We start from the raw sequence: 15020 nt of genomic DNA, 5'->3' as shown, positions 1-15020 counted from the left end.
ACGTGTCGGGTGGGGAACCCCAGATCCCCGGAATCCGAGCCGAAATGCAGTCGGGCTTCTGCACCGACGCGCCTGCCCCCAATTCCTTCCCTGGGAGAACTCATCCAGACCCGAGGCGTCCCCTCCGCCCCGCGAGCAAGGCTGTCTTATCGGGACTTGACTAGTACGCTTTGGAGACAAACCAGTGTCACAAAGGTGTTTCTCTCACACACATACGCAGCCAATGAAGTAATGTTGGAACCTAAACATTTTTCTCAAAATTGTTTAGTTAGATTTACTTCCTTCCGTTCTTTTAGCGCTGTTTCTCCCGCTCTGGTCAGAGCGCAGGAAAAGTCAGTGTACCGGAGGTGAGAAGTGTTCTAGAGACGGGGTGGGGGGCAAAGAGAAAGATAGCGTTTGGGGAGGAGTTAGCTGGAGTTGCCCTGGGGAGAGGATGAGCAGCAAAAAATGAGAAAAAGGTAAATGACTTAGACTACTGCTAAAAGCGATAACTACCACTTATGAGGCACCAAATGTGTGTTAGACAAGTCAGATACGTTATCTCTTATAATCTTTATAATCTCTTCTAGTCCTTATAATTCCCACAAGACAGAAATCATACCCATTTTACAGATGAGGGTCATGTATTTTACACAATTTAGGACTGGGATTCTGGCTGGGGATTACAATTCCTGGTTCCCCTATTTCTATTCCTCCAGGCCCCTTGACCCCATTTGTTCTCTTTTATATTGCATTGTTGTTTGCATGAGGAGGAAGGCAGAAGATGAAGTGGGTAAGAAATTAAGATGTAGGTATAGTATCTCATTTAATTCTCACAAATCTTTATGGTGGGTATAATTATCTCATGTCACAGATGAGAAAACTGAAGCTTAGAGAAACTAAATAACTTGCCTAATACAATGGATATTGGCATCCAGGCTATCTGATTCCAGAAGGCAAATATTTTCTACTATAAAATGCTGCCTCTCAAGAGGAGGGATAGAGCAGCTTTCAGTAAGTAAACACCGTAAAATCCCCTATGACCTACCTCTTGTGGATGAAGTGGCCTGGTGACTCATGACAGAATGTTTGTGGAATTCTCTTTCCTGGAGGAGAAGTTTAGATGGGTTGGTTAGACAGAAAAAATGACCAGGAGGGACATATTTTATGTTTTTCAAATTCTATGCAGTAGATAATGTCGTAAGACGTACTACGCTAAATTCATTCCATTGTGATTAAAGCATACTTTGTGTTATTTCAATCTTTTAAAATTTATGGAAACTTGTTTTATTACCTGAATGTGGTCTATCTTATTATTGGTTACTATTTGCCTGGCATCTCTTTTTTCCATCCTTTTACTTTCAACCTTTTTGTGTCTTTGAATCTAAAGTGTGGCGCTTATAGAGAGGATAGAGTTGGATCATGTTTTCTATGCCTTCTACCAATCTCTGCCTTTTAATTGGAACATTTAATCCATTTACATTACATTACTGATAAGGTAGGATTTACATCTGCCTTTTGCTTATATTTTTATGTCTTACATCTTTTCTGTTCTTCTCTCTCTCCGTTCCTGCCTTCTTACTGTTGTATTCCTTTGTTCTTTCTTCAAATATGCTTTCTGCCTTCCCTCTCTCTCCTCTTCTTTAGGAACTCCCATTGTTGGCATGTTTGTTGATGTCCCACAGGTCTCTGAGGCTCTGTTCCTTTTTCTTTTTCCCTTTCTTTATTCTTTTCCCTTTCTGCTTCATACGCTGCATCATCTCAGGAGGTCCATAGCCAGGTCCACCAATTCCGGACTGCCCAAATCTGCGGCTGAGCCCCTCCAGTGAATGTTTTCTTTCAGTTATGATACATTTCAACTCCAGAATTTTCATTTGTTTTTTTTAAAAAATAATAATACATTATCTCCTTACTGATATTCTCTATTTAGAGAGACAGCATTCTCATCCTTACCTTTACTTCTTCAGACATGGTTTCCTAAGGTTCTTTGAACATATGTAAATAGCCGATTAAAGTTTTTGTAAGTCCAACATCTGTACTTCCTCAAGGATCAATTCTGTTTATTTATTTTTCTCATATGGGCCATTCTTTCTTCTTTCTTTGTATAGTTCATAAATTTTTGTTCAGAACTCGATATTTAAAATTATACAATGTGGCACTGAGGACCCCAGATTCCCCCTCCCCACTGTTTTGTTGTCGGGCTGTTCATTGTTGTTATTTGTTTAGTGACTTTTCTGACTTAATTCCCTGAAGTCTGTGTTTATTGTCATATGTTGCTACTAAAGCCTCTGCTCCATTAGCCTAGCGATCAGCTAACAACTGAATAGAGATTTCCTTGAATGCATAGAACCAATGTTTCCCAGTATTTTCTAAGGTCTCAGAGTTCTTTGCAGACTATTGGTTTTCAAGACTACCGGGAGCTGGAAGTGGAGTAATGGGAACAGGACAAGTTAAAACACCACAGAGTTTGCTGTTCCTACCAAGATTCAGCCCCTCTCTCTTTCTTTTCCTTCCTTCCTTCCTTCCTTCCTTCCTTCCTTCCTTCCTTCCTTCCTTCCTTCCTTCCTTCCTTCCTTCCTTCCTTCCTTCCATTCTTCCTTCTTTCTTTTCTTTCTTTTTTATGCTTTATGCTTTATAGCTTTGGGGGGGAGGTGCTCAGAAAAATATGGAATGCTTCACGAATTTGTGTGTCGTCCTCGCACAAGGGCCATGCTAATCTTCTCTGTATCATTCCAATTTTAGTATCTGTGCTGCAGAAGCGAGCACACAGCCACTTTTCTTGAATAAGCATTCCCAGAATTGTTGTAAGGTCTTCGCTAATTTCCACAGGTCTGAAAAAGTTGATCCTGACAATTTTTGTTAGTTTTCTTTTCAGGCAAAATTTTCAGAGGCCCTTACTCTACCATAATATTACTCTTTCCCCTGCCCCTCCCCCCAGGATAACCTTTTATCGTATCATATTATTATATCTGTAAAAATAACAACTAAAAAAGATATTATCTCTTTGCTGAATCTACTGCGAGGATGAAGACCATGCTCAACAATCAGACTGTGGACATTCCAGAAAATGTGGACATCACTCTGAAGGGACGCACAGTTATTGTGAAGGGCCCCAGAGGCACCCTGCGGAGGGACTTCAGTCACATCAGTGTAGAACTCAGTCTCCTTGGAAAGAAGAAGAGGCTTCGGGTTGACAAATGGTGGGGAAATAGAAAGGAACTGGCTCCTGTTCGCACTATCTGTAGTCATGGACAGAACATGATCAAGGGTGTTACACTGGGCTTCCGTTACAAGATGAGGTCTGTGTGTGCTCACTTCCCCATCAATGTCGTTCTTCAGGAGAATGGTTCTCTTGTGGAAATCCGAAATTTCTTGGGTGAAAAATACATCCGCAGGGTTCGGATGAGGTCAAGTGTTCCTTGTTCAGTATCTCAAGCCCAGAAAGATGAGTTAATTCCTGAAGGAAATGACATTGAACTTGTATCAAATTCAGCTGCTTTGATTCAACAAGCCACAACAGTTAAAAACAAGGACATCAGAAAATTTTTGGATGGTATCTATGTTTCTGAAAAAGGAACAGTTCAGCAGGCTGATGAATAAGGTGTAAGTTGTCCAGCTACAGAAGCACCAAGATGTCAAGACACCGAGCGAATCTGAACTTTGTGATATTTTGAAGGCGCAATAAAAGACATGTATTGAAAAAAAAAGACATTATCAATAAATTTCCTGGTGAAAACCGAAAATTCATCAACATGAGGTCTTTTTTTCTTCCTGTAATCATTTTTTAATAATTTTTAATTACAGTTTACATACAATATTATATTAGTTTCAAGTGTACAACATAGTGATTAGATATTTATATACCTTACAGAGTGATAACCACGCTAACACTAGTAACCATCTGTCACCATACATATTTATTACAATATTGTTAACTATAGTCCCTTCTGTACGTTATTACATCCCTGTGACTAATTTTATAACTGGCAGTTTGTACTTCTTAATCTCTATCTTTTTCACCTATCTCCCATACCCCTCCCATCTGGCAACCATAAGTTTGTTTGTTCTATCTATGAGTCTGTTTCTGTTTTGTTTTGTTAGCTCATTTTATTGGTTTTTAGATTCCACATATAAGTGAAATCACATACCATGGTGTTCTTTTAATGTTAGTAGAATCTATAGTAACGCCTTTTTCATTCCTGATGTAAGTAATTTGTGTTTTCTTTCTTTTTTTCTTGATTAATCCATCTAATAGATTATTAAGCTTATTAATTTTTTTCAAAGAACCAACTTTTGGCTTGAATTTTCTCTGTCATTTGTCTGCTCTTTTTCTTCATTAATTTCTTCTCTTATCTACTATTTCCTTCCATTTACTTTTGGTTTAATTTGCTCACCTTTTCAAGATTATTAAGTTGGATTATTAGATCATTATTGTTAAACTTCCTCCTTTTCTAATATGGGAGCTTAAAACTATAAATTTCCCTTTAAACACTGCTTGAGTTATATTCTACAAGTGTTAATTTGTGTGTTTCGATTACCATTTCACTCAAAATATTTTATAATTTCTTCTTTGATACATTAGCTACTCGTAAGGATTTGGCTTCATTTCCAAATATCTGGAGCTTTCCTGGGTATCTTATTGTTATTGATTTCAAATTCACCTCCATTTTAGTCAGCACTATTACCTAAGATATTTCTCTTTTGATATATGTTGAGACTTATTTTATGACTTAGCATTTGGTCCATCTTAGTGAACATTCCTAGTATACTTGAAAAAAATGTGTGTTAAATTTTGAATGTATAAATGTCAATTATATCAAGGTTCAGAACTTCTGTATCCCTCCCAATTGTTTTGTCTAGTTGTTCTACCAATTTCTGATAGAAGATGTTAATAACTTCAATATACTAATTGTCTATTTCTCACTTTGTATTTGTCCATTTTTTTCTTCATGTATTGTGAAGCTTTGTTCTTAGGTAGTATATGGATTGAATTGTATCCCCCCCAAAATATATGTTGATGTCCTAACCCCTGGTATCTGTGAATATGATCTTACTTGGAAATAGAGTCTTTGCAGATGTAATCAATTAAGATGGGCTCATTAAGGTGGTACCTAATTCACTATGAATTAAGAAAATACCATGTGAAGACAAACACACATGTGATGATGGAGTCAGAGATTGAAGTGCTGGCGCTGTGAGCCAAGAAACACCAAAGGTGGATGGCAAAGCATCATAAGCTAGGAAGAGGCAAGAAAGGAGTCCCTCCTACAGGTTCCAGAGGGAGCTGACACTTGACTTCACTTGACTTCAGACTTCTACGCTCTGGAACTCTGAGAGAATAAATTTTTCTTGTTTTATGTCACCTGGTTTGTGGTACTTTGTTATGGCCGCCCTAGGAAACTAATACAGGTACATAGTACACATTAAGGATTTTATATATATATATTTTTTATTATTCAACCCCTTAATGAAAAAAATCCCCCTTTATCTCTCATAATAATTTTTCTCTTGAAATCTACTTAGTCTGATAGCAATACAGTCACACTTATCTTACTGTTTGTGTGATATATCTTGCTATCCTGTTACTTTCAACTTCTTGTATCTTTATGAAAAAGTGTGTCTCTTGTAGACTAAATATAGTTGGCTCTTGCTTTTTTTATTCAGTCTGACAATCACAGCCTTTCAATTAGTGTTTAGTCCATTTGTATTAATCTACTTAGGGATTTGAAGTCTACCAAATTGCTACTTGCTTTTTAGTTGTTTCATTGCTTTTTGTTCCTATGTCCCTCTTTCCCATCTTCTTTCGGATTAATCAAGTAAATTATACATTTCATTTTTATTTCCTTTTATTGGCCTTTATCTATACTTCTTTTATTATATTTCTAGTAGTTGTTCTAGGGATTATAATATGTATCCTTCATTTATCACAGTCTAGAGTTAATATTACGTTAATAATTCATATAAAATATGAGAATCTTATTACATAAAATAAATAAAATTTTATTTACCACCTCTTTTGCTATTGTTGTTTATTATATATATATACATATACATATATATGTATGTATATATATATATATATAATAAACCCCACACTATTGTGAGAGTCATTAAATAGGGAAGTCAGTAGACTGAGGGTGCTCTAATGCTTTGGGAGCCAACATAAGAAAGCCAAAATCTCAGCCAGAGTCAATTCTTGTAAATGCCTTGAGGTTAGGAAAGCAAAACTTAAGAACAACCAATCATAAATGGCAAACTAGGCTTTCCAAATAAGGCAACTGCTTAAGCTATAGCCAATTAAATAATAAAAGACTTTCCCCTAGCTCCTGGGCCATTAGAGCACCCCTAACCACTTATAGTTTGGCACTGGCTGATTCGAATCAATGTCTGCTTAAATAAACTATTCAAAAATGTAATGTGCCTCCATTTATCTTTTAACAGTATTATTGTATATTAATACATTTACTTTGAACAGTTACCTCTCAAAGAAAATAAAAGAAAAGAACAGGGGTGGCTGTATGGCTCAATTGGTTAGAGCGCAAGCACTTAACAACAAGGTTGCTGGTTCAATTCCCACATGGGATGGTGGGCTGCGCCCCCTGCAACTAAAGATTGAAAGCAACAACTGGATTTGGAGTTGAGCTGTGCCCTCCACAAATAGGTTGAAGGACAACACTTGACTTGGAGCCAATGGGTCCTGGAAAAAACGCAGTTACCCAACAAAATTTTTAAAAAGAAAATAAAAACATTGAAAAAGAACAATTGAAAAAAAACATAGTTATGTATAAAAAAATAGATATATTCACCACATATATTACCATTCCCAGTACTCTTCATTCCTTCCTATAGATACAAGTTTACTTCAGCATATCCTGTAGTGCAGGCCTTCTGGCAATGAATTCTTTCAACTTTTGTTTATCTGAAAATGTCTTTATTTCATCTTCATTTTTAATGGGTAATTTCACAGGATGTACAATTCTAGGTTGACTTCCTTTCAACACTTTAAAGATGTCATTCTATTGTCATCTGGCCTCCCTTATTTCTGATTGTCATTTGTATTGGTGTTCCCCTATAGGTAATGTACACTAGTTCCCTTTATCCACAGCTTTGGTTTCTGAAGTTTCAGTTACCTGCAGTCAACTGAGGTCTGAAAATGTTAAATGAAAAATTCCAGAAATAAACAATTCATAGGTTTTAAATTATGCACCATTCCGAGTAGCATGATGAAATCATGTTCCATCCCGTCTGGGATATGAATCACACTTTTGTCCACCATATCCACACTGTATATGCTACCTGCCTATTAGTCATCTCAGTTATCAGATATTTTGAGAGAGAGAGAGAGAGAGAGAGAGAGAGAGAGAGAGAAAGAGAGAGAGAATCGTATTCACATAACTTAGGGTATATTGTTATAATTGTTCTATTTTATTATTAGCTATTGTTGTTAATCTCTCACTGTGCCTACTTTATAAACCAAACTTTATCATAGGTATGTATGTATGTATGTATGTATGTATGTATGTATGTATGTATAGGAAAAAACATTGTCTGTATAGAGTTTGGCACTATTTAAAGTTTCAGGCATCTACTGATGGGTCTTGGAATGAATTTCCCAGTGATAAGGGGGGACTACTGTACTTTATTCCTCTGGTGGGTTTTGAGATTATCTCTCTAACTATGGTTTTCAGCATTTAACTGTGATGTTCCTAGGTGTTTTTTGTTGGTTTTGTTATCCTACTTGGGGCTTGCTAGGTTTTTCTTGGAAAAACTTGATGTTTTTCTCCAAATTTGGGCAAATTTTTGATCTCTGTTTCTTTAATATTTTTGCCCCATTCTCTCTCCAATTAAATATATGTTAGCTTGTTTGATATTGTCCCATAGGTCACTGAGGGGGTGGGGGAAAAGTCTTTTTTCTTTCACTTTAGATAGGATCATTTCTATTGATCTGATTTCAACCTTATTCATGCTTTCTTTTCAATTTGCTGTGAATATCCTCCAGTCACATTTTAATTTCAGATATTTTACTTTTCCATTCTAGGATTTCCACTGGATTCTTTTTAATGGCTTTCATTGCTTTGTTGAAATTTCCCATCCACCCACTCAATATGACTATATTTTCTTTTGAGTCCTTAAAATATTGATGATAGCTACTTTAACATCCTGGTCTGTTAGTTCCAACATTTGGGTCTGCTCTATTGATTATTTTTTTGTTTTTTGTTTTTCTTGATTAAGGGTCAAATATCCCTGCTTTTTCTCGTTAATAATTTCTTTACTTATGCTTGACATTGTGGATGATATGTTTTAAGAAGTCTATATTATATTGTCCTTCTTTACAGGGTATTGATTTCTGTTCTGGTAGGCAGTTAAATTACAGGCATATTATTTTGGCCCTGTCAGCCTTCGCTTTATTCTTCATTATAGTGGGTATATTTTAGTTTTTACTTTATTCTTAGGTCTTGCCCCTTAAGCTAAGACATATTCCTGACTCCTAAATCATGTCTTTCCTAGAGCCTCACCTGAAAATCCAAAGTGCTCACGGAAATCTCTCCAGTCAGGCTAGGCCAGAAAAACAACATCTTCCAGAAATGCACAACCTTATTAATCACCATTCAGCTCTCAGCTCCACGACAGATCATCCCTGCTGGGCCTCAGAGCCTCACCCTGCACCTGCGCAGTCTAGCCCTCAGTGCGGGACCCGTAACGAATCCCCGTACAGACTCCTGGACTCCTCCTCCCTCCCCACCACAGCTTTTGCTTCTTCAGTTATCTGCCCCCCCCCATGTATAACTGCTTCAGTGGTCCAATGATACGATCTCTGCCCCTTCAGCTCAACAAGACACCTTTCCACCTGGGATCTACATGCCTGTTCCATACCAGGAATCTAGGGTAATTGTGAGGCTTACCTCATGTGTTTGTCTTCACTCCAGAATCATAATCCTATCTCACCTTTTGCCCAATGCCTGAAAACAGTTGCATTATATATTTTGTTCCATTTTGTAGTTGTTCAGTGGGAGGGCAAGTCTTGTACCAATTACTCTGTTACAGCCAAAGGTAGACATATTGTGTCTTTTTTCACATCAGATTCTTTCAAAACTCTCTGTCTCATGTTTTTGATGCTCCTTTCTACAGGTGCCCTGAGCTTAGGCCTAGACCACCATTTGGATAAACCAGCACCACCCTATCTTCTAGTCCATTCTTTTCTTTTTCTTTTTCTTTTTTTTTTACTGTCTCTTAATTTTAAAAATGGATTAGGATCAAGGGAATAAGAAGACAAGCTAGAGAATGGGAGTAAATATTTGCAAAAGGCATATCTAACAAAAGACTGCTATTCAAAATACATAAAGAACACTTAAAATTCAAAATAAGAACATGAACAACCTACATAAGAGAATGGGCAGAAGATCTGAACAGACACCTCACCAAAGAAGATCTATAGAGGGCAGATAAGCATATGAAAAAATGCTCCACATCAGATGTCATCAGGGAAATGCAAATTAAAACAAAGATGAGATGCACTACGTACCAATTAGAGTGGCCGAAACCTGGCACACTGACGACATCCGTGCTGAGAGTATGTGCAGCAACAGGAACTCTCATTCACTGTCGGGGGGAATGCAAGATGGTCCGTTGGAAGACAGTTTGGTGGTTTTTTACAAAATGAAACATACTCTTACCATGTGATTCAGCAACCATGCTCCTTGGTTTTTCACCCAAATAAGTTGAAAAAACAAAAACCTGGCAGCTTTACTCGCAATTACCAAAACTTGGAGACCACCAAGATGCCCTTTAGTAGGCGAATGGATAAATAAACTGTGGTACCTTAAGACAACACAATATTATTCAGTGCTAAAAGGAAACGTGCTGTCAAGCCATGAAAAAGATATGGAGGAAACTTAAGTTCATATTATTAATGAAAGAAGCCACTCTGAAAAGGCTACGTATGGTATGATTCCAACTATATGACATGCTGGCTAAGACAAAATATATGAAAACAGATCAGTGGTTTCCAGGAGCTAGAAGATAGGGAGAGATTAACAGGCAGAGCACAGAGGATTTTGAGGGCAGTGAAACTTCTGTATAATATTACAATGATGGACGCATCATTTTACATTTAGCAAAAGCAATAGAATGTACAACATCAAGAGTGAACCCTAAGGTAAACTATGGACTTTGGGTGATGACGTGTCAGTGTAGGTTCATCTATTGTTACCATGGCACCACTCTAGTGTGGATTGTTGCTACAACGGTGGAGAATGGGGGGAGAGGGGCATCAAGGATATATGGGAAGTCTCTGTACTTTCTGCTCTATTTTGCTGTGAAAACTGCTCTAGACATAAAGCCTATTTTTTTAATGGATTAGAAGTCACCAAACTTGGCTGTCTCCAGAAATTAAATCTATGCTTAAACGGTGAGAATTCAAAATAGTCAGTTAGCTCTATGTGGATTACTGTTATTAATTACTATGATAATTTGACAAGGGTTCTCAACATGGTCCCTCAAAAGGAGGCCCAAAGAAGGGTGCCACGGTAGTAAAATTAACAGAATAAGTGTTTGGCATTCCAAGATTTGGTAAGACTGCATTTGTTTTTTTAAAAATGGGAGGGAGGATGAGGTTGTACATGTAGGTGTTAAACATCTTAATGTGATCAGGCATGAAACAATGTACATTTGAATTGATAATGAAGGGGGGGAAACTTTTAAAATATTACACTGGTCATTATCAAAAAGTTTTTTAAAAATCCACCAAAACATATTCATGTTGCACAGACAGCCAGAGCAGCTGGTTCTAATTATCTGTCAATGAGCCAAAGCATATTCTTATAATCAGTGTGTTTGGCTTTTTTCGCTTAATGACTTTACAAGAATACATTCTTAAGGAATTCAGCTCCATACCTTTTGCCCAGTTCCTAATGATGCAATTTTGTGTTTGTTTCCTCTCGCTCCGTTACTAACCAGGTGAAGAGAAGGCAGGAACCTACCTGCATGTGTGGCCACACCCCATCAGCCATGGGAGCAGATGAAATCTCAGTTGACAGGCAGGTTGGATGTTTGTGGAGGCCCATGACTGAGGCAGCTGCTGGCCCTAGGCTGCAACTCCCGGAGGCTCTTTACCCTCTTCATCTCCACAGAAGACATACGCTTTGGGAACACTAGTGGGTCTCTTATTCTTCCCCCGTCCTCTTGAATAACTGGTGCCTCAGGAAGAGAGAAACATCAATGATGGCCAAGATCTGCTGTGTATTTCTTATTTCTTGCTGGAATTCCATCAGGTCCTATATCACTAGCTGTTTCTGCCTCCTCTTCTCACCCCACACCCCATGATCCTATAGCTTCTCCACTTCCTGTTGCCCAATGGTCCTAATTCCTGATATCTTCCTAAGTAACGTTCCTACTGATACCATACCCCTTCTAAAACATACTACAAATTATAAAAGTGTACCATGCGTGTGGTAAAATTTACAGAGAAGCATGACGTAAAAAAAGTGAAAAGATCCCTCTCCATCAGTCCTTCTGCAGAGGTGGCCACTGTTAAGTTTCACAGATGTCCTTCCACAACATTTTTATACATAACCTATTCAAGAGCCTTTTTTCAGATGCAAATGGGAAATATACTGTATAAATATGTAGTGTCCTACCATTTGCTTTTTCTTGTCTTCCCTAGAATCTTCTACTGCATGTTGGTTAAGAATATTGAATGTCAATATATATATATATATATATATATATATATATATATATATATTCACGGGGATGTGAAGTACAGCATAGGGAACACAGTCAATGGTATTGTAAGAGCTATGTACCATGTCAGAGGAGTAGTAGACTTGGGGGTGTTAATCACTTTGTCAGGCGTGTAAATGTCTAATCATTATGTTGTTTTGTACACCCAAAACAAACATAATAAAAAAATATAAAATTTAAAAAAAAGGAATACAGACTCTTAAGCAGACAACCTGGATTTGGACCCAGGCTGCCTTCATCCACTAGCTGAGTCATCACAGGTAAGGAACTTCACCTCTGTACCTCAGCTCCCCCTTCTGTAAAAGGGAGATAGTGACAGTACATTATCTCGTAAGGTTATTATGTAAATGAATTAATAAATGTAAAGTGCTTAGAAAAACAGGGGGCACATGACTATTGTTATCATTTCTATTCTCCAAAGCTTCCTTGTGATAAACTTGTCTCCAGCTGTGGGTCTCAGTCTGGAACCAGGATGGCAGTGATGGCTTCTCCTAGGCTATGAAGGTGACCAGACCAGCACGGTGGTAGGGCTGCTCAGGGCGTGCTGAGCCCATTCCTGCTCCTAAACTAACTGCTGTGTCATGAAACTCTGATGTGGTCAAATGGCTCACACGACCTGTGTCCTAAGACTTTGATCTCCACAGCTGTGGAGCAGCCAGAACCCACGGTGGATTTGTGTTTTTTTTTGTTTGTTTGTTTTTTATCACACATTACTTTATAGCTGCGTTTCATATAGTAAAACCCTGCCAAAACCCTGTAAATGGGGTCCCCAAATCGAGTCACTTAACATGTAGGGTTGCATTACTGCAAAATCAACAAAATGTCTGGGAAAGAGTCCTGCAGAGGACAAGAGCCAATCACCAATCTCGTTATATCCCAAATGTGTTTTTTTCTGGGGTTTCATTGTATTTATTTTCCTATAATCCCTCACTAGTTCATTTCTGAATGACTTTTCTCTCCTGTTAACTGGAGAACATAAAAAAAAAAAGAACCTGAGTTATTGTCTTAATATAACTTTTGTGAAAGTGGGGATCATGGCTAGAGCCCTGGGGTAAAAGCTATACTACTTACTCATTAGAATAAGAGTTTGCAGATTGCGGATGGATGCAGTCATTAGCAGAAAGCTCCAAGCCTTCTAGAATAACAGCATCACTGATGAGAATTAGGTGATTGATATCCTCCCACCTAAAGATGTAATTAAAGAAAGTCTAAACATGACAGCTCTAATATGAAATATGGTTCAAGTCATTTCTAGCAGATGAAAATAAGAGAATTCAAGTTCTGCCAAAAATTTGGAGCGGGACATTAGGCAAGCATTATTTTGACTTTTCATTGTAAGTCTGAGGATGGGTTAGGCGCATTCTACAAAAACACACTCACCCTGTATCTCCCAGCTCAGATAGGGACCCACCTCTGATTTCAAAATCTGTTTTCTTTCCACTATGTCAGCAGTTCTCTAAGTGTACTCTGTGGACTCCTGCAGGTTGTCAAGACACTTTCAGGGGGTCTGTGAGGTCAAAGCTACTAAGATGTTGTCTTTTCACTGTGTTGATGCTTGCAACGACGGTGCAAAAGCAATTAACTGCTGCACTCCAGCATGAATCTAGCCAGTGGTACTGCTGGACTTTGCAATCACAGTAGGAAAAAACACACAGATGCACTTAATATCCATGATGGAACAGTGACAAATACTATTAAATTGTGATGTGACCTATTAAAAGCACATGTGCATAGCAGCATACAATGCTTGTCTCAAGGAAGACCACTTGTGCAGTTGGTTGCATGGTGAGCAGAACTGCCTGTGTTTTTCATGGAACCCCATTGTTCCTTGAAATCATTACTGACCGAAAACCTGTGGTCAGTCAGACATGGGCATTTGCAGACATTTTCTTGACAACGAACAAAGTGAGCCTCTCGCTGCAAGAACAACTGACAGTGTTGGTTGGTTGGTGAAAATGTTGGAGCTTTCAAGCAATCATTAGAATTTTGCAACGCTCGTATCTGCTGACAGCTTCCCAATACTTTTCTGATAAAATCAGAATAGAAAACGTTATTTTACTTGGCAATAGTAAACGTTATTTTAAAATATCACATAATTAAATGGACAGCACTTGAAAGATGGCGATAGTAAACGTTATTTTAAAATATCACATAATCAAATGGACAGCATTTGAAAGATGGCGGTTTCCAGCAAGTCCTGCCAGTGCATCATCACACTGACTTCTCTGCTCTTCGGTGAGGTATGGCCATGACCTCCCAACAAGGTCTGAGCACAAGGGAGCTCTCTGTCAGCCCCAAGGGTAGTGGCTGCTCCTCCTACCCGCGACTCCTATATTTTTGAAGACTTCTTTTCATTTCTTCCTAGCCAGTCCCTCAGTACTCCAATCCCTGTTAGACTTAGTAATTCTGTAAACTTTTCCTGTTTGAATTACTGTGTGGTTTCTAATTGGATCTAGATTGATACATTAGGCCTTGCAAGCACCAGCTGAGAACTGAAAAACCAACCAGCCCACTCATTATTGTGCAGGGAAGGGTGTCCCTACCAGACCTCCCTCCTCCTCTTTGTGAACAATAAGCGCTGTCTACTCGATGTGGAGGAGGAGGGTATGGGCTGAAGGAGAAATTCTGGAACAGTTCCTTTTGGAATAAAGAAGTTGAAAATTAGAACCAAATAGTATCCATATTTTGAGTGGGCTAGTTCTTTCACCTGTGACAAGTTTTCGTGACATCCCCTTAGACCAGTTGAAGGGGTAGGGAGTGAATGATCCAACCAACCCAGCTTTGGAAGGAGCTGAACAGAAGTTACCGTCAGTGTCCAAGATGAAAACAGCAAAAGGAACGGCAGTCCTCTCAGTGATGCGAAGGGAGGTGGGGAGCTTCAGGGTTTCACAAGGGAAAAAAGATCCAGTGGGATACTGATTAAGTCAGGGTCAGAGTCTTTTTATAGAATTGAATGTCTTGAGAGCTAAAGCAGTTTAGAACTTAATGTTAGCCATGGGCATTGCAGTATTACTTACAATACCCAAGACGTAGAGACAGCTTAAAAATATCCATCCACTGATGAATGGAATGGATACCAAAAAAAATGTACATACATACAATGGAATGTTATTCAGCCATAAAAGAGAAAAAAATCCTGCCACATTCAACATGGATGAACTAAAGGGCATTATGCTAAGGGAAATAAGCCAGTCAGAGGAACAAATACTGCATGATTCCACTTACAGAAGGTATCTAGAATAATCCAACTCATAGAAATAGAGAATGGTGGTTTCCAGAGACGAAGAGGGGGAAATGGG

General features: G+C 38.3%; 1 protein-coding gene and 1 long non-coding RNA gene across 2 annotated transcripts; one reads left to right on the top strand and one right to left on the bottom strand.

The window, feature by feature from the left end:
* Positions 1-2985: 2985 nt before the first annotated feature.
* Positions 2986-3614, top strand: LOC308488609 (large ribosomal subunit protein uL6-like). Its single transcript, XM_081028511.1, has one exon. It carries the CDS (start codon positions 3004-3006, stop codon positions 3577-3579), a length of 576 nt encoding a protein of 191 aa, XP_080884637.1. The 5' UTR covers positions 2986-3003; the 3' UTR covers positions 3580-3614.
* Positions 3615-8204: 4590 nt separating this feature from the next.
* On the bottom strand, positions 8205-14820 carry LOC308488193. The gene is made up of 3 exons (XR_013991877.1): positions 12793-14820; positions 10959-11175; positions 8205-9579 (listed from the first exon to the last, which is right to left on the bottom strand). It is a non-coding gene; the product is annotated as an uncharacterized lncRNA (long non-coding RNA).
* Positions 14821-15020: the final 200 nt, after the last annotated feature.

The sequence above is a fragment of the Rhinolophus hipposideros genome (assembly GCF_964194185.1).
Source record: "Rhinolophus hipposideros genome assembly, chromosome: 20".
Taxonomy (NCBI): Eukaryota; Metazoa; Chordata; class Mammalia; order Chiroptera; family Rhinolophidae; genus Rhinolophus; species Rhinolophus hipposideros.
Note: the sequence above shows the minus strand (reverse complement) of the source record. Positions and strands in the feature narration are given on the sequence as shown.

Bases quoted from the DNA above. Each gene is read 5' to 3' on its own strand.
- LOC308488609 (XM_081028511.1), top strand. From the start codon at position 3,004: ATGAAGACCATGCTCAACAATCAGACTGTGGACATTCCAGAAAATGTG.